Below are 19,476 nucleotides of genomic sequence, written 5' to 3'. Positions count from 1 at the left end.
GGAATAGCAGGATGCCTTCTTTTGACCATTGTCTTGCCTGTTGCACAGGGTGCAGGTTTAGTAACTTAGGTGTGCTGTGTGTTCTCTGGCTTCACTGAGGCATCAGGCTAAAGTCAGCAGTGCGGATGTTTGCTGAAAAATGTTTTTTTTTTACTTTTGGTGTACAACTTGTCCATCTGTTGGCCATGCTCCTTGGGAGATGATCTCTGAGGTGCTGCAGTTCACGCTGCATGGTGTTGGTTGGGTCAGGGAGTTTGTTACCTTACATAACATGTATTTTGTGATCATAACTCTGAGAAGGCCATTGGCAGCAACCCTTCCTTTTTGAATCCCCAAGGGAGATAGGCCTTCAGACTGTCATGATGGAGGAAAGACTTCCTTGCGGTCCTGCTTAGGATTCCAAAAGTCTCAGAATGCTAGAAAATACTTTGAATGCTTTAAATGTCACAGTAGAGTTGTGCTGCTCTGTTTAGATGGGATTGAGCCTTTCAAACTCAGTGCACTACTACTTTGTTACAGCTTTCATGTGACCTCTCACTCCTCTGGAAACAGACATTGTGTCAATTTGACTGCAAAATCCCTGCAGAAAACCTTTGTTCTCTTGACGGCAAGGCTGCACACTTCAGTGTCCAAAGAAATAGTCACAGCTTATCCTGTAGTTGTGCTGGTCTCACATCTTGCAGTCAACATGGATTTTGTGATCCATCCTCATGTCTGCTTTTCAAAGTCCTTCAGAATACAGGCTTTGAACTGAGGAAAGGATTGGGAGTAGGAGGTAACTGGAGCTGTATATCTCAAGGTAGCTAGAAAACAAGCAGCCCTGAGTTAGAGATACTTAAAATCTTAATTGTTGCACACCTGAAACATGTGCACATCAGCCATGAAATGAAACATCATAGAGAAATGATAGGCTCACATGTGTTTGTACCTTAATGCATGCTGACCTCAAGATTTGCCCTCTCCTCTTTGGTAGAAAAGCATACTTCTTGGTATGTAGTTTTTTAATGCATCTTTCTTCTGCTTTTCAGAGAAACTGTTGTCACTTCTACCCGAGTATGTTGTTCCTTATACTATCCATCTTCTAGCTCATGACCCAGATTATGTCAAAGTCCAGGACATCGAACAACTCAAGGACATTAAAGAGTAAGACCACATTTAATAGTGTTATTTCTAACGTTATGCTAAGTGGGATTTTAATTCGTTGTTGCACCCTGTTACACAGTCCAGTGTGCATAATGATGCCAGTTACTTGTGTAAAGTATTGAGAGAAATAGTATTGGTGCTTTTTTAGCGCTTTGTGATATTTTATAGAGAAACCCTTCACCTTCTGCTCATCTTCATTTCCTTTTGCCAAAAGAACTGTTTTCTCAGAGTTAGACTGGTTCAAATTCATAATACTAGTAAAAGCTGGACTTAATCATGTTCTCAAATGTGCTTTATAAAGGAATTTCTTTTGTACTTTGGTTCATGTGGGATACTGTATTTCTCCTGTAGGTGTCTGTGGTTCATACTGGAAATATTAATGGCTAAAAATGAAAACAACAGTCATGCCTTTATCAGAAAAATGGTAGAAAATATCAAACAGACTAAGGATGCTCAAGGACCGGATGATCAAAAAATGAATGAAGTAGGTGATACTTTTTATTGGAAATTGCATTTAATTCTGGCCTGCTAATGTGAAGGAGTTGCTTTTTGCTTATACACTAACTTCAAAATGTCTTTCAATAGAATTGTAAGTATGAAAAGATACTTACTGTAATGATTATATTTATTTTAGTTTAGATAGCAGTTATTTTCCTGTGCTTCAGTAATTCTTGCACATTTGCAAGGGAGTCATAATAGTTTTCAGTTCTTCTGTTTCTGTCTCAGTAAGATTACTAAACACTAACTTTAAATAGATACAAACTATAAAATTTACTGTTTAAATCATCCACTAAAGTGCTTTTTATTATTTCATTTCTACAGTGAAAGTGTAAATTTAATAGAGGAACAAAAATACATTCGAAATCACTGGTATTGTGTAGTGCATGTATCAAACCCTTTTTTTTGTGGTTTTAGCATCACATCATGTCCAGTTTTGTCCCTTTTCTGCTTTTTCCACAGAAATGTGTTTTGGGTAGTGGGTGGTTGGGATGTGTGTGCTCATTTGATTAATTTTGTCTTAGAAACTATGGCAAGCATTACTTTTGAGTGCAGAAAGACCATGAAAACCATCAGTCTTCAACTGTTAGACTCACAATGTTTTTGCTTTTACCATCTGTATTTCAGTATCCTGAGAGACACTGTTTAGGATCCAGGCTAGTGTTAAATATTTAATATGATTGCTTTTGAACTGTGATTTCTTGTGGTCCTGTGCATGAAAGATACCCTGGCTTTTGTCAAGATTTTCAATGAACTGGTTTTTAAATTTTATTATTTACAGAAACTATATACAGTCTGTGATGTGGCAATGAATATCATTATGTCAAAGAGTACAACATACAGTTTGGAATCCCCTAAAGACCCTGTACTTCCAGCCAGATATTTTACTCAACCTGACAAGGTACACTTTGGCATTTAATTTTTCTTGAGATAAGCCTGTTTAAATATTTGCTGGTTGTAATTCACAGTTGTTTTTCTTAAATATTTCTTGTAACTCCAGACTTCTCCCTCTTACATTGTAGTTGAAAATGTATGTGTGTATATTTTCATAAATATATATATGTGTACACACCAATTTCTGTTCCCCCCTGCTCCCATATTACTGTTCTAGTTTAAAAATTCAAAAGCATCAATGATCTAAATTAAGTCTTTCAGTGCAATCTCCAGAATGTTTACCTCTTGTTTGCTGATTATTGCTGTAATTGGCCCCACCTCCTTTTTTTACAGAATTTCAGTAACACCAAAAATTATCTTCCTCCGGAAATGAAGTCTTTTTTCACCCCTGGAAAGGTAGGTATGGTAGGGGGGCGTTGAGGTTTTGTGCCGTGTTTGTGTTCTGGTTTGTCTTTTTTTTTGGAGTGACAGTTTTGTTTGCTTTCTTTGTGGGTTTTTTGGTTGTTTTGTTTTTTGAAGAACACTAGCATGGAACTAATTAAACGCTATGTTTAAGAGAACCGATTGTTTCTAGGTATAGAGAAGGAGACGGGTAAAAGGAAAACAGCTGCTGTCTATACTGGGTGGTGGCAACAATAGGCAAAGCCTGTTGCCTTTAGAAGGAGAGGATCCAAAACCACCCCAATATAACCCATAATATTTGTCAAGTTGACAAAATGGTTAACCTTTTTAGACTGCAGAAGACTACAGTGTTGCATACAAAGTGGCAGCTATGGAAAACTCTAACAAATAATTTTAAAAATCACATCATTAATCTTTGGCAAAGCTGAATACCATTTTACAGTATCTTACAAGATAGCTGACTGATCTATAGTTCTGTTAATTTGTTCCTTCAGAATATGCATTCTATTGAATGGCAGTGTTCTTTCTTCACTAAAACTAAACCCAGGTACTCTTTAGGATAAAATTAATATCTGGTAAAGGAAGTGACAAACTGTGGTTTTCATCTGGATTAATGCATCCTGTTCTAGATGACAAAGAACATTAATTTGTTACCTTGTGAAAGAAAGAAATCTTCATTACCCTCAACTCTGCTAATGAAGCATTAGCTGTCAGATAGTAACTTAATAATAAGGGAGGAGTGCAAGCTAGGAAAGAAGCAGATTTCTCTTTGAGAAATTGAAAGTCAACATTTATGGATTAGAATAGATCATCATTGAAATTCTTTTGAATCCTAAGTTAACTTTTATATTATTCTAAATTTCTAGCACTGAGTACTCTAGCTCTTCTTGTGTTGTTTTGACACTTTGTAACAAACAGGAGAGGTGTATTTGACCACAAAAATTTTCAGTTTCTTCACTATCACAAGAGGAGCATGAAATGAAAGTTGGTCTGGGTAGTCTTCTTTTTGTGAGTGGAAGACTGGCTTGGGTGAATGTTAGTGGAGTGGATATAAACAGATAGCACTGAGGGCAGGAAGGCCTTGAGTGTAGATTCTGTGGAAGGGAAGAGCTCTTTGTGCATGCCCTCTTAGTCCCTCCTCAGCAGGAAGTCCAGTTCAGTGTGAATTTGAAATGCTCTTTGCTTTTGAGCTCTTTCAGCATACACTGATTAACATTTAGTTCTAAACTAATAAAAGTAAATTGTTAAGCTGGATTTAGTTCTCCAAGGTTTATTTTTGGAAAGCATATGCTATTTCTTTTTTTTTTGTGCTCAGTGCAGAATGAATCTTTCTAACTGTAAAATTCCCTCTGGCTATAAAAGTATAACCAGAACCTCCATGGTCTCTAGCTCTGAAAAAAGAAACACCCAAGGCTGATATGATATGCATGTTGAACTTTTTGTAGCTGTCACTAACTGCAGACATAGTTAGAATCTAATATTGAAGGAGAAGATGGATAATGAGAGATGCAGGGAATGGTCTTTAACTCAAAATTTTTGTACATGGGTGTTTGGCATTCTCTTTAGGAATAATTGAACTCTTTCAGCTCTCTCAAAAGTTAGTATGAGCTGGAGGCATTTGGCAAGTCTGAAAGATAATCCAGTTAAATTAATAACCTGATCCTGAATTAATAAAAGCCTAACATTTTTAAATCTGTGCAAGAAATATCAGAATTTTCTCCATGGTAGTTGGCTTTTGAGATTCTCATTTATACCCAGTTGAGACTAATGTGGTTGCCAGCAATGTCTCCTTTGCTGAAAGGGCCCTTGTGCTGCTATTTCTGCTTTGCTGCGCCAGGTGCTTTTCTGATGCAGATAGGGAGCTGGTTCAGGTAGATAAATCAGCAGAAAGCAAATGGCACACAGAGTGATGCAGTGCCTGACTGCATGGTCCAGTGAGCACACAGCACTACCAATGAGAGGAGGACAGAATCTAAGGCTAGAGAGAAGAATACCAGCTTTGATGGCAGCTACTTATTTGATTGCAGCTCCCTCAGCTTCCTTCTGGTGTCTGTTGTAGCCTTCATATGAAAATGTTTATCACTTTGTGTTAAAATTAACATAATGATTGCAGAAAGTGAAATCTGTGACTATTTTAAGCATAGTACATGTTAACAATATCTGAACGTGTAGCTTAAAATAAAGGAAATATATTTTTGGTTTCAGCCCAAAGCAGCCAATGTTCTTGGAGCAGTTAATAAGCCTCTTTCGTCAGCAGGCAAGCAGTCTCAATCCAAATCTTCACGAATGGAAACTGTAAGCAATGCCAGCAGCAGTTCAAATCCAAGCTCTCCAGGAAGGATCAAAGGGAGGTTGGTAGACAACAAAGGATCTTTGATATTTCAAATATTTGTAATGGAAACTTTGAATACTTCTATAATGTTTTCTAAGTAAAAGACAGAATTCTTTTATCTTACATTGAAGTAAACTTACATACCACATTGGTATAACTGAAGCCATGAGTATGGCTTTCTAACTCCAGAAATAAATTTTCTTAAAAAAACAAAAACAACAAAAACCAACCAAACAAAACCCCACCAAAAACAAACAAACAAACAAAAACCAAACAAAAAAAACTCCAAAACATCACAAAACAAAAAAAAACCAAACAAAAAATCCCCACAAAAACAAAACAAAAAACCCCCAAACCCCAGAATCAAATTACAAAATTACATCCAGAATTGGCTGAAGGAGAAAAGGAAAGCCTCATATGTTTTAATTTTTTGAGGGCAGAATTGGGGTTTTTTGGGGTGTGTTTTAGGTAGATAGCTGTGTGCCCCCCCCACGTATGTATGTACACAGGTATGTGTGTGTACACACAGCTGCAGTCCCTGGGAACCTGGCTGTAATGCTACAAATACATCCCACCCAGGGAGAACTGGTAGACCATTGTAGTGGTCCTGCATGACTTCCTCCACAAGTCCTGCACTTTACTGGACTTTGCAGACGAATATTTTTGGATTTTAGGATAGTTTTGTGATGGAGAAGTGAGTGCATTGTAATGCTACATAAGTCATCTTCTAGTTATCTGTCTTTAAAATTATGGCTTATTTTGTGTCAGTTTTGTAGGTTATTCATCAGTTTATGTTTCTTACATTCATTTTTTTCTTTTAACTGAAAGTTATATTGTCACTGGTTTGTTTTTTTTTTCATGGGCAGTGAGAGATTGTATAGCCTCCGCTATTTGTATTCTTTCTACTGTTTCACATTCTTTCAAGACTTAGGAAATGTTATGTTTGAATTTAAGACTTCTCATTTGGTACTTCTGTGACTATTAAATATATAATATTAATTTTAAATGTAGTGCAGTGTTTTACAATAAATATTTCTCCATTGGAAAGTCTGCAGAAAGGCTTATTTCATACAAGTCATGCAGGTTCACATGCTGCACTGTATTACTGGCTAATGACAGGTTCTAGGACTCCAGATTCTTCTCTATATCCAGCAAAACAAATCTGAGATCAAATTTTAAAAAATGCTGCACTCACAGCATAACATGTTCTGTCATCTTCATGATCTCTCAATTCACTTAAGTTTAAGGGATTAGTGTTTTGGGTGGAGATGCCAAAGACAAAAAGAGATGGGAAGGATTCAGGATGCATGATATTTCCAGTTTAGTATGTCTGAATATGTACAGACAGATTTGCATCTTTTGAGAGGATGTATAAAACCTGAGCTTCCCATTACATCCCAGTTAATACAGATTGTACACCTGTAGGAGTGAGAGAACGTCTTTCACTCACTATGCAGTGCCCAGGCCAGGGAGTTGAGTTTGTGTATTTGAATACCACTTTTCATTTCCACATGCAGCATATTTCTTTTCATTAAAAAACGTGCACTGGTAAGATTTAAAAATCTTGCTTCTGCAGATGAAATGAAATGACTTGTGTATTGGCTTCTGTGCATTACCTTTTATCTGTGGGTCTCAGTGTTTTACATATGCAGGAGGCATTATTGTCCATGCTTACATTTGCAGAAACTGAAATAAAAATGAAATTACTGCTGCAAAAAGCAGAGGGAAATTTGAACTGCTGTTTTATTGCCTAAACCTCACCACAGGAAGATGTGTGTTCTTTGGCTGGTCTGTCTGTGAGAATCTTCGATGGCTATAGGAAAGTGTAGGCAATTGTATGCAAACACAGATTTACTCTTGCAACTCACACTCTTCTGTTTAAAAGGGCTGCTTATCTTTCCCGGTGAAAAAATGAAAATTGAATGTGGTTTTGATCCAGACATTTGTCTTGAGACTTAGATGGTGTGGCTTGTGATACTTGATATCTATAGTAGTACCCACAGCAAAAGGTTACTTCTGCCAAATTGTTCTTGGTTTATTAATAGATCTTTTAAATGAAAATTGGTTTTTTTTTTTTTAATGATTGGCCAATGTATTATAATAATAAGGGAAATACATGTTTATTCATCCTAGGCTTGACAGTACTGAAATGGACCACAGTGAAAATGAAGAATTCACACTGGCTTCACCCTTACCAGGAAAGAAAACTGACAAAAGGGACGACTCTGATCTTGTAAGGGTGAGCTGTTAAGATTAATGTGTTGATATTTGAGATAATTTAAAAAATATGTTGAAACTGAGCTTATATTTTAAACTACTGGAAAATGTGTTTAGAGTTGGATATGAAAAAAAGTTCTGTTTCTCATAGAATCATATAGGTTGCAAAAGACCTTTAAAGGTCATCAAGTCCAGCCGTTAACTCAGAAGAGTAAAGTCCACCATGAAATCATGTCCCTGAGCTTACAGAGGCTTTGGCTTTATATATATATATATATATATATTTCATTAATAAGAAAGGTTCCTAATGAGGATGTAAAACATCTCACTCAGATGTAGTACTTTAATATGTAAAAGAAGTTGTAAGCAGGCTAAGTATTACCTTAAGCAGTATTTATACCGGTATCAGAGTACAGGAAAATAAACCACTGAAGAAAATTATAATTGTATTGTAATTCTAAAAGCAGGTCAAATAAAATAATAAGAATTTCCCTTACCACTAGTAAGTTTCACTTCTTTGTGCCTTAATAGCAGTTGACAGTCTGTAAATTTTGTAGTATTTGGGATATGCATGAGAAAGTAATAAGATCAGATTTGCTAGAATTGGATTTTCTAGGCTGCATTAAAGATGTCCTGTATCTGATGTCACTGCTGCTTTATTTCTTTTTACTGTCTCTGACATTTCTCTTCTCTCTCATTATGTCATTCTGGTGCATTTTTCTGGGTTGCTTGGGACATAAGTTACTGTTAAGTAAAAATTCCTGTACTTTTGTTTGTCTTGAAGTATACATAACTATCATATACTATGGGAAAAGCAAATCAGTTTATAACTAAATAAGAAAAATCTGGAATCTCTTGTCAAAAAAAACCCCAAAACTCTTCTGTAAACCCTAAAGTCTGAGAGTCCAGACAGCTCCTGCATGCAGTCCATGTTTAGAAGCATTAGTTTGATCTGGTAACTATTGAGAAAGGTCAGTGATAAAGCAAATATAGGTCAGTGTCTTGGATACTTTTGAGAGCATCATTCCACTTCAAATCTGTAAGTGAGTTGCTCAAGATCATGGATTCAGAACTAATTTTTGGGTTTTTGGAGATGGGGAGCAGATTAGAGCAAGGATTACCTGAGAAGCAGGATTTTCATTGGGTAGCAGAAGGTTGATGTTCTAAAGGTATTGCTCTTCAGGATATTTGTCTAGATTAACACCTTAGATTAACAGATTAACACCTTAGTTCTAAGGCTGTGAGACACTGTTTAGCCCCAGGGACAAACTTTACTTTGAAAATTGGCAGCAGTTACTTACTGGCTCAGAGGAGTTGCAGTGATAGATGTGCATCTGCAAAAGCAAATAAAGTGGGGAGTAATGAGAATGTCACTGAAGAAATTAGCTGACAGGAGATGTCATCATTGTTCAAACATTTTTCTTATTTTCTTCTAGGGTTATTTTTTTTCCTTTTTACCCTCATATTCTTCCTAGATTTTCTTCCTGCTTTTCTTGAAAAAAGTTTTTGGTTAAAATGGAGACATGAATGAATATGTAAGCCGACCTGTATCTTATGTGACAAGGCAGATGTACAGGGAAAAAAATCTTCATTTAGGTTTTAAATGATGTATCTCTGATTATGTAGATGAAATTTCAATGTGGCAAATACTAATAAATGTGTTGAAATACAGTAGTGTTACTATGAAACAAACATTGGTATGAAACAGAAATAGTGTAAATATTTGGACTTTTGGATAATTTCATTATGTGAAATGAAAAAGTCACCCATGAAATGGTGGATAGGTAATGTTTTCTGCTTTTATTTTTCTGAGGGTTGGTTGGGGCAATATAGTAGCTGATTATTGAAATCACTGTTTATGGCTCTTTACTGTGCTCTTTAGAGAACTAGAGCGTGGAGAGAAAAAAGAATAGTTTCTATTAATATATTTTCAAACCTTATGATTCAGAAGGCGTTCTACCTTTGTTGATATGTAGAGGGAAGGGCTGCCATCCAGTGGAACCTTGACAGGTTTGAGGATTGGGCCCAGGGGAACATCAGGAGGTTCAAGAGCTCCAAGTGTAAGGTCCTGCACCTGGCTTCAGGCAATTCTCAGTATCCATACGGGCTGAGGGATGAAGGGATTGAGAGCAGCCCTGCAGAGAAGGACTCTCAGGGTCACTTGTGTATGAGAAATGAGACATGAGCCAGCCACGTGTGCTCACAGCCCAGAAAGCCAACCATGTCCTGGGCTGATCAAAAGGAGAGTGGCCAGTGGGGGCAAGGAGGGGATTCTCGATGTCTCTTGGGACCCTCATCTGGAGTGCTGTGTCCAGCTCTAGGTCCCCATTGGAAGACAGACATGGAGCTGTTAGAGCAGGTCCAGAGAAATGCCACAAGAATGATCAGAGGGCTGGAACACCTCTGCTAAGAGGAAAGGCTGGGAGACTTGGGATTGTTCAGCTTGAAGCAGAGAAGGCTCTGGGAAGACCTTATTGTGACCTTCCAATATGACAGGGGCATGTAAGAAAGATGGAGAAATACTTTTGACTTGTCCTGTAGTAATGGGACAAAGACAAGTCTTAAACTGAAAGAGGTGAGGTTTAGATTGGACATAAGAAAGGGATTGTTTACAGTGAGGGTGGTGGGACATTGGAACAGGTTGCCCAGATGAGTTGTGGATGGCCCATCATTGGAAATGTTCAGGGCCAGGTTGGATGGGGCTTTGAACAACCTGGTCTAGTAAAGGCGTCCCTGCCCACGGCAGGATGGTTGAGATGGCAGGTTGGAATGAGATGATCTTCAGAGGCCCCTTCTGACCCAAACTGTTTATTTTAAGGCTTGGGTGGGTTGTTTATTGCTCAGAGCAAATGTTGGTACAGCTCTGACAATAGTGATTTGGCAGCTAACACTAATTCCTGTGCTTCCTTCTACGGTTGTAAAGTCAGTTTGCCCACTGTACTAGTGCCTTGCCAGTGCCAGCACAGGAGTCAGGCATAAGCACCCTGCAGCTCACAACAAGAGCTGAAGGCACAAGCTGGCAATTCCCATCTTCTCTTTCTGTTTTCCTGTTAGATAGAAATGCGGTTATGGATGTTCTGTCCTACTGTGTTGGACACAACAGAGACTACAAATGAGGAAGGCCTTACACACTTCAGGGTTTTAACTACTCACCTTTCAAATAATCTTTCCCCATTGTCGGGTATTTTATATGTAGGTGTGTGTTTATATTTTTGCAAATGTTTTTGAAATGAATATGGTAAACAATCTGAGACAACTTGTGTAATTTTAAGACTGTCTTGTTGGAGGAAGCTTCTACATGTGACTGTTTAATATGGCAGCTTAATTTTTTAATTTAATGGTGCAATCTTGCCTTTTCAGTCAGAGATGGAGAAGCCTAGAGGAAGGAAGAAAGCCACTATCACAGATTCAGAAGAAAAGCTAAGCATAGATGACCTGAATAAAGTGGGTCAAGAGCAGAAGCTTAGAGGTAGTCAACGGGGAAGGAAGAGACCTGCAGTTGTATCAGAAGCTGATGAAACACAATGGCAAGAGGAAAAAAGGCTAAAAGAAGATGTGATAGAAAGTGAAGATGAACAGAATAGTCCACCAAAGAAAGGGAGAAGAGGACGCCCTACCAGAACAAATAATGGGGCAACACCAAAGGAAGAACCAGTGGCAAAGGCATCAAAAAGGAGCAAAAAAAAACAACCACCAGCAGCTGCAGTGGAAGAGGAGGAGGAGGAGGAAGAAAGGCAAACTGAAAACATTGAACAAAAACCAAAAGGCAGGCAAAATAGGACGTCAAAAAGAACACAGCAGAGGTAAGTCCATCTTCTTATAAGCTGTGTGTTTTTTGTCTTTGGACATTAGTTATAATTTGATGCTTTGCAATTTGGGTCTTCCTCAAAACAGAGCAGAACCATCTGAAACTAGTACAGTTGAATCAGCACAGTCTACGCCACAGAAAAGACGAGGAAGGTCATCACAAACACCACCAGCACAGCAAAAAAAAGTGTAAGTCCTCTAAATCTGTGTTTAGTGAAAATTAAGTAATGCCTCTGTGCCCCCAAGCAAACCTTTACTGAAAATACTTCAGAATGCTGTAGTTGACAGTTAAGAGAATAAATTGCTATTGTTATTTCTAAAATGTTTTCCTTAGCTGCTTCTCCTAGGGCATCTCACAACAGAGCAGGAGGCTGTAAGTAATTTTAATGTGCTCAGGTAGCATGTGTGTAGCTTTGCTTTTTCAGGAGAAAAGTCAAAGCATACAGAGGCCTTGAAGATAGGGCATTATTAGGACTTAAGGGAGAGGAAAGTGGCCTTGTTTGTTTCAGATAGCAGGGAAGAATCAAATTGTTACTATGGTGAAACAGAATTGTGGAGAATTAAGTTTATTCTGATTCTCCTTAAATTAATGTTCACTTTCTAATTTGTGGCCTTCTTACTATCCACTTAAATAATTTTCATGCGGAAAAGATGTGTTGTGATCAGTGAGGGGTAGTAGCTTCTGAAAATTCTGAAGTGCATTAAGTTCCCAAATGAAGGTAAACTTGTCATTGGCTAGCTTCATTTTTTTGTGCCTGCTATAGGAAAATACAGGTATCTGTACTTTTCTGTACATATACAGATAATAATATGTAAGCAGAGGTGCACAAGGGGTTATTTGACCACTTGTCTCAAACTGCAGCTCATGGAGAATATTTACTTTTCTAAAACCTGATATAAATTCCTCGGGACACTACTTGGGGACATCTACTGTCTGACGCTGTTGTATGTCTCTGTTGTCTTTCTGGCTTATGGGCTTAGCATCACATTGCTCTTCCTCTGGCAGTGTAGTGTACTGACTTGTCTTATACCAGGGATCTTCCCTACAGGAGAACCTTGCCTGAACAAGCTTGTACCCACATTTCAAATTCTGGGCTCACTCTGGATCACATGATCTGGCATATTGCATGCAACACATCCTGACCTTTCCAGTTTCCCTGCCTCAGGTCAGACCTGTGCTTCTCCTTTACTCTGTAACCAGAAACACAGGACCAACACTGGCTGCTTACTCCAGAAGTCGCTACTACACGTGCAGTAGAACAAGAGCTGGAAACTGCTACTGCCATGCAGGGAAGACAAACCAACAAGTTATTGTTGGGTGATGTGCTATGTGGCGTTTGTCAAACATTTCAATATTTAGTAAAAGGCATAACTCTTCTCTGTGAAGTTGGTATGTTTATTTACTCCATTTTAAGCTGACAGTAAACTATATCACTACCCACAATCAGTAACAAGCATAGCTCTCATTCACGTGTATGTACATTGTTCCTGTCAGCTGTCAGGGTTCAAAGTTGTTGGATCTATTCTAGATTTCATTTAAAAAATAAAAAGTGGGTTGTGTTTGTTTGTTTTATCAGACCACCCATATTTTGACTGTTCTTTTTCCAAATCTGCAAGAAAAAGGTGAGACAGTAGCCATTTCTCAGTCTTCAAAGTGCATTGTAGTCAAACCTTTCTCCCTCATCTACATCAGTTTTCACGGAAGGAAGTTGATAGACTGAGCCAGCATTGTGTTCTGCAAGATAAATATATTTATACCAAATGCTTAAAGCTTTCTGTGCTCCTTGGGAGTGGATTTGGCATAAGAATTTGGGATTTTATGTATGAGGTGATAATGTATCCTGTGGGTGGTAGTGTATAACCTATTTCTGATAGCAAATTGGGTTACCAATTGGCACACGTGAACAGACTTATTTTTGTGTCTGCTTCCTTTTCAATTCTGTTGCTTCTACCAGTCTTGGAGGACTTGAGTTGGGCTAATTTGTGTTAAGGGATGGCAAGTTGGTTGGTTTGGAAATACTTTAATTGCTATGTAATTGAGAGATTTTATTTTGTCTGAATTTTAGTGGTTCTCAGGATTGAAAATTCCTACCACTTTCATGATGTGATGGCATCAGAGTATGGTTGTTTTGGATCTGTGCCCCCACTGGAGATTGAAGTCTGTCTGTTGTGTGCCTGGAACTGAGTTTCTGGTTTCATTTCAGCCAAAACGTCACCAACTTTGGGTGCACCAAGGCTGCGCCTGCAGTAAATGGGATGATTCAGCGATTTGATTCTGAATTGTTCTACTGCATTGTGGGTGCAACTGTGGAGTTTTGGATACATTTATAGTTGACTTTTTTTAAAGGCAAGGAGTATTGGCTAATTCTCATTTTAAGCAAATGGGTGCTTTCTGCTTGTGGCACAAATCCCATAGCCAACATAGACAATTTAAGATATTGTTGACTGATTGTTCTTGATTATCCTGATTAAGGTATTGTTACACTGGTTAGCCCTAAGATAGCTTGGAGGATTTGCATTTTAGGTGTTAATTTCATGGGTAGCAATATGGGTTCTTCTAGGTCTGAAGAAACATAGATGCAGTTATTCAGATTTGTTGTGTAAGAAGTCTTGGAGAAGTAGTGTACATCTGTTCATGAAATTGAATAGAGAGAAAACTAACAAACAATATTCAGTCTCTGGCTGTTTGGCTTTTCCTATCCACTGGTTAGTGTTGTGTCAACCTATTTTGGCCTGTGTCATGGCACTGAAGAGAAAAATCTGCCACGTCTGTAGAGGCAAAATTGTTCAACTTTGTGCTCCTGGGCCTCTATTATGGAACAATTTTGTTTTCAAATGATGTTGTCCAACCTCCTAGTTTCACTTCAGTTCTGTGCATGGATGAACTAGACAGGTGTAGAAGACAGCAGCATTATATAACATGAAATGGTAAGGCTGCTGGTTTTGTGTTTGCGCTGTTATACAGATTATACATACATACTGCATATGTACGGGTGCTGTGAAGCTAATCTTTATTTTTCTTCTCATTGTAGCCGTGCAGGGCGTTCCAAACAAGCAGCCAGTAAAGAGAATGAGTCCAGTGAAGAGATGGATGTGTTTCAGAGTGGTTCACCTGTCAGTGATGATATTCCCCAGGAAGAAGTAATGGAAGAAGAGGAAGTTTCCACAATCAATGTAAGAGAAATGCCTGAGCTTTTCTTTGTGAGTCTTCGTGGGGTTCTCTGTGTATTGATGATCAGACAATAGCCTCTCTTCTTAGACTGACTTCTTGTTTTTAGAACTTAACCATCCTCCTTTAAAATGAATGGGGTGGTTTTCATCTGCCACTGTTGTGTAGTGGAGCTGCACTGTAGTGTCCCTAGAGAAGCTGCATTTCTTAGAAAATATAATTTTTTATCAAGTATCTTGAAGTTTCTGTCCTGTGTAGCCTTTCCTATCTGTATGCCAGAATTGTGTAACATCTAATGGGAATTATTTTCCAGGTAACTCCTGCAATTCTTCTCATCTAGATTTTAATAATGAATAAAGCTTCTTTATACAAAACAGACACACAGAATGAATAGTACTGGAAAATAAGCGTGGAGTTTTGGAACAGAATCCTAAACTGATCTCTTCCTCTTACCAGCATATGTTAAAATGAGTTCACTTTTATCTTTATTTCATACAAATACATTGACAATGTTAGTAGTCACACTAAAACTGAGAATGCCTTCACACTTTTGGATAAATCTGATGGTTGGAGCATTTGAGGGTATGAAAACCCTGAGAAAGGAAACGGCATTGTTGTGAATTCCATTAAGGATGCAGGCTCAGTAAATGAAGTTGATCATTGACTGAGACTTGTACTTGTGACAAAATGAGTAATGAATGACACTGCATATGGATACTCAAACATTATTGAGTGAGCCTGAGCATTTTTTCCATTATGAAATGTATTTGTTCTTGAATTTTTCAAAATTTTTCTGTAAAAAACGTTTAAAATATCTTTTCTCCAAATAGGTCCGTCGCAGAACTTCCAAAAGGGAAAGACGATGAGTGAGCATGTAGTTACCAACCTTCCAGGTGAAAGCTTTGAAGAATGCTTTTAATATAAAGCTTGAGACTGAATGAAGCTGTTAGTGCACAAATGGGGTTGCTGAAGAGAAGACAAAACCTATTTTACTGCCCCTGCATTTGCAGTCCCTAGGTCACAAGCTTTAGCCACACACATGTTGATATCATTAACTGTGGATTTTTGTGAAGTGTAATGTGCGCTGGCTTTGTAGACATATGAACTAAAGAAGAAAACTGTAAATAGTTCTTTTTTTAATGTTTCTGACTTATAAAGTGCTTGTATAGCTTTTATCTGCGGCTTTAAACTGACAGTACCCCACTGTTTATTGGATCGATTGATTTAAAAAAAGAACAGAGTTTGTTGAAAATTGATCTCAAGCAATATCTGTCAGTGTTCGTATTTGTACTCTTGTTGACATTTAACTGTGAAAAACAAGTCAGTTGAACAAATAGTGCCACATTCTTTTGCCACTATTTGTCAAGGAGAAGAAGAAGAAGAAAAAACAGTCTTTGTTTCCTTCATGAATATAACCTAGTGTTTACCTTCAGGCACCTACCTATCATCAGAGGTGCTAAATTACTTTCTTTTACAGTTGAACAATATTGGATAGAATAATGCAAGAGATGCAGATTTTGAAAGAAGTTTTGTTTTACACCTCAGTATTGATGCCAGACTTTTCTGGACTTGTAGTGGCATTGAAAATTCAAAAAAGGATTTAAAATACTTTAATTTTAAAAGTGTGTTATTAAATAATGTACTGAATACCCTACCCATTTTATCATCCCCTATCAGTTTTTATTAATCTACTGTATCAATAAAATTCTGTAACTGAGTTTTTAATAGTCTAGTATGTTAATGTGTATAGATATTTCCTTCTGAACATGATGTTCACAAAGAGCAAATTATTACTACATTATAATATGAAATCTGATATATAAACATTAGTGAAAATACAGTTCTTATTACAATGTAAAGTTAATCACAAAGAGAAATTTTATTGATGCAGTGTGTCTTTATAAAGCTGTTCTTGAGAGCCAAGTGTTTTGTATTTTATAGTGAAGTTGCATGTTTATGAAAAATGTGCTGAAAATGGGATGTAATGTTTTTTTTGAAACTCGTATCTAGCAGTAGTATATGGTAGGTTGCCTCATGAGAGATCCTTTTATTGAGAGTTTATTGTACCTTTCTGTTTTGTTTTTGTTTTTTGAGCCAAATTTTTTTGGTATGAAGAGCTAAGTTTTTTGTTGAATAACCAGCTGTCAGTTATTACGGTCAAGGTATTCAAGATTTGAATGAAGCTCCATTTTTATTTTGCTACAATAGAGAGAGGTTGGTTTATGTTTTTTGGGGTTTTTTTGGTTTTTTTGTGGGTTTTTTTTGGGGGGGGTTTGTTTTTTGGGTTTTTTTTTTGTTATAATCTGTAAAAAAAAAAAAAACAACAAAAGAAACAAAATACATAGAGCAGTATCCTGTATACAGTTTAACAGTTTACAAACTGTCTTTGAACCAAAATATATCAGTTACTATACTCTGCTTAGCCAAGCACACATCATAATTTCAGGTGCTGTTCTCCCTCTGGTTCCCCACAGTTGACAACACATGAAAAATAAATTTCTAACCTTAGAAAATTTTATTTCATTGAATAATGGAGCATTTTCACATAATCCATCAATAAATAAGTTATTGTTGCAAGGTTGCCTGTAAAGATTATAGGAAAGGATAATACTAAACCAGAAATTCACCGATTTCCAAACTGTAAAATCACTAATAAAACAAGCAACCCTTAGAATTCTTTCATTATTCATTTTTTTGGTACCACTAGGAAAAAATATTATAAACAATTAGATTATTCTGCCTCATCTTAATTTTTCCCCTCTTCCAGTGTTCAGCTTTTCAACATTTATACCTATAGATACGGGGGAAATGCTGACTAGAAAGGCAGTTATGGTTGATTTGAATTGACTTTGAAATAGTTGGCACAACGGACTGGCTTACTTATGCTTCAGCAGTGCAAATGCAAGTTGTTGAGGGTTTTTTATGGTATAAAATGATTGAAAGCTAGCTTTGTATTTTCCTCTTTGACAGAATTGCACTGAAAACATTTATGGAAGATGTACCTTTAAGTCAATTTTATACAAAAATATGAAAAAGTAATGCTGAAACCGCTGCAGACTCTTGAGGCTTTATGTGCATAAACATGGTTAGGTTAAACTTCATGGAATATTGATGCACCATTACTGATCATAATGTTTATTGTAAATTTAAACTATAATTTTGCAATTTAAATGTTGATTTCTTGGGTAATAATGTGTAAATCATTATTTCTTGAGAAATAGGCACAGCAAATATGTCATTCTTGTATTCAAACCTCTTCTAAGTTCATTCTCATCTCATATAAAGAAAATGAATATTTTATGTACTAACATTTTGAGATCTGCGTACATAGCTACAGTAGATTATAATTATGTATAAAAGATAAATTGCTAACATTCAGTTAGCATGCTCTTCTGCAATGATAATGTTAAGTTTATAAAAATGTACTGTATTACATTAAAAGATCAAATTGAACTCACTGTAACAAGTTCCAGTATGACATTTTTGTGAGATTACCAAAGTATCTTGCTGTATGGTGCAGCAAATAAATATTTTGTTACATTTCCTTTTTTTGCTGCAGTGCAACAGGAAACTTTCAGTGATCTGTAGTTCATGTGCAAAATCCAAACAGGGATTTTAATCTTTATACTAGTGTTTAAAAATAATTCACTGATTCCAGAAGCATGGTGGTTTTTTACCTGTCACAGACTGAGATAATGAATATTTAGGGCTAGCTGACCCACTAATAGGAAGGAAACATGAAAGTGTTTGAAGGTTCTAATGTGACTATACTTGTTTCACCTCAGATAATCAGGATTCTGTATTAACTATACTTGACTCTGCCAATTGACTTTATTTTCTAGCAAAATTGAACCCTTTTCAAATATTTTGACACTTGCTGTTTTGACATTTGGATCTCTGTGAACAAAAATATTAGTTTACAAAAATATACTAATATTAAAGACATTTTCACCAAAAATGAATATGCTCAGTTTGTGAGTAACTTGCAAAAAACTTAAGTCTTGAATCCTAAATACATTATTCTGGCATAGCATTTGTCATCTGATACTCTAGAAAAGGCACCACCAAACATGAGAGGGGTGTGTGCAGTTTTGCTGCTTTTTTTTGCGTGTGTAGGTTTTGACAGATTATCCAAGTCTGCTTTTGTGAATACACACAGTAGGTTTTGGATCCTGCAAGTTTACTTATCATTCATACTTATCCCTGTCAGTCTGTGGAGTTAATTCTTAAATGCAGTCATCCTGTGCAAATACAAGTACAAATCAAGAATGTTGTTTGAATATTCTCACAGTTGTGCACACAGAGGATACGAAGATCTTAAAACAGGACACCAGCAATAAGCAAAATTCTGAGTTTGTGGATGGAATAATTTTACAGACTTGCCTGTGTTTGAATATATATATTAGAATATAGATATAAATATATGTAGAGATGGGTACATCTCTGCCTCATCCAAGCAGGCGCAGTACATATTTTACGAATACTTTTTTAAAGAGACACATTCAGGTATGCCACTGTGTTTTGATCAAGGCCTCATGTCTGCAAACACACATGACTAAGATGAGTTCTAGATGGCCATACTGCTGCTCTGATGGTTATGTAATGACCAAAATGATAAAATTCACTTGACCAAGACCAGTCATCCATCAGGAGGAGTAGAAGAATCTGCATGCATTCTTTTTTCCTGTTGCGCTCACAGGTTGCCATTCCAGTCTTTGCATCTTTGTTGGATGTTACCTTTACAAAAGATGTTTACTAACTTAGGTGTAATATCCTAAAACTGGCTGAAATGATTTCTTTTCCACAGACAAGCAAACTTCCTGACGTGTCAGTAGGTTTGCCCCACATCCTCAGGATGCCCTCATTGCGTACAATACAGCTTCTGCTATTTTTTTGATCATGGAAAAGTAAGAAGCTGAATGTTGGCAATTGGTAAAGAAATACAGACAAAAAACTTCCACCCAATTTGCTTTAAAATTCATCAGATTCTGCTGTCTAAAAGATCCAGTCTCTT

The 19,476-nt window shown here is 36.9% G+C and overlaps 1 protein-coding gene across 5 annotated transcripts in view; it reads left to right on the top strand.

Annotated features, from left to right (window-relative positions):
* PDS5B (PDS5 cohesin associated factor B) overlaps positions 1–16,176 on the top strand; it is a 99,924-nt gene extending 83,748 nt beyond the window's left edge. For 2 of the 5 annotated variants that reach the window (XM_030952955.1, XM_030952988.1), the window contains 10 exons: positions 1,029–1,143; positions 1,495–1,627; positions 2,423–2,542; positions 2,869–2,931; positions 5,143–5,288; positions 7,403–7,508; positions 10,847–11,289; positions 11,381–11,482; positions 14,326–14,467; positions 15,293–16,176. In XM_030952955.1, coding sequence (XP_030808815.1) covers positions 1,029–1,143; positions 1,495–1,627; positions 2,423–2,542; positions 2,869–2,931; positions 5,143–5,288; positions 7,403–7,508; positions 10,847–11,289; positions 11,381–11,482; positions 14,326–14,467; positions 15,293–15,328 — 1,406 coding nt within the window. In that variant the 3' untranslated portion in view covers positions 15,329–16,176. The remainder of the gene's footprint in view (positions 1–1,028; positions 1,144–1,494; positions 1,628–2,422; positions 2,543–2,868; positions 2,932–5,142; positions 5,289–7,402; positions 7,509–10,846; positions 11,290–11,380; positions 11,483–14,325; positions 14,468–15,292) is intronic. The other 3 variants (XM_030952965.1, XM_030952980.1, XM_030952973.1) reach the window with 3 other exon arrangements.
* The last annotated feature ends 3,300 nt before the right edge of the window (positions 16,177–19,476 follow it).

This window comes from Camarhynchus parvulus, chromosome 1 (genome assembly GCF_901933205.1).
Source record: "Camarhynchus parvulus chromosome 1, STF_HiC, whole genome shotgun sequence".
Taxonomy (NCBI): Eukaryota; Metazoa; Chordata; class Aves; order Passeriformes; family Thraupidae; genus Camarhynchus; species Camarhynchus parvulus.
The sequence above is the reverse complement of the archived record's forward strand: the minus strand, read 5'-3'. Positions and strand labels throughout refer to the sequence as shown.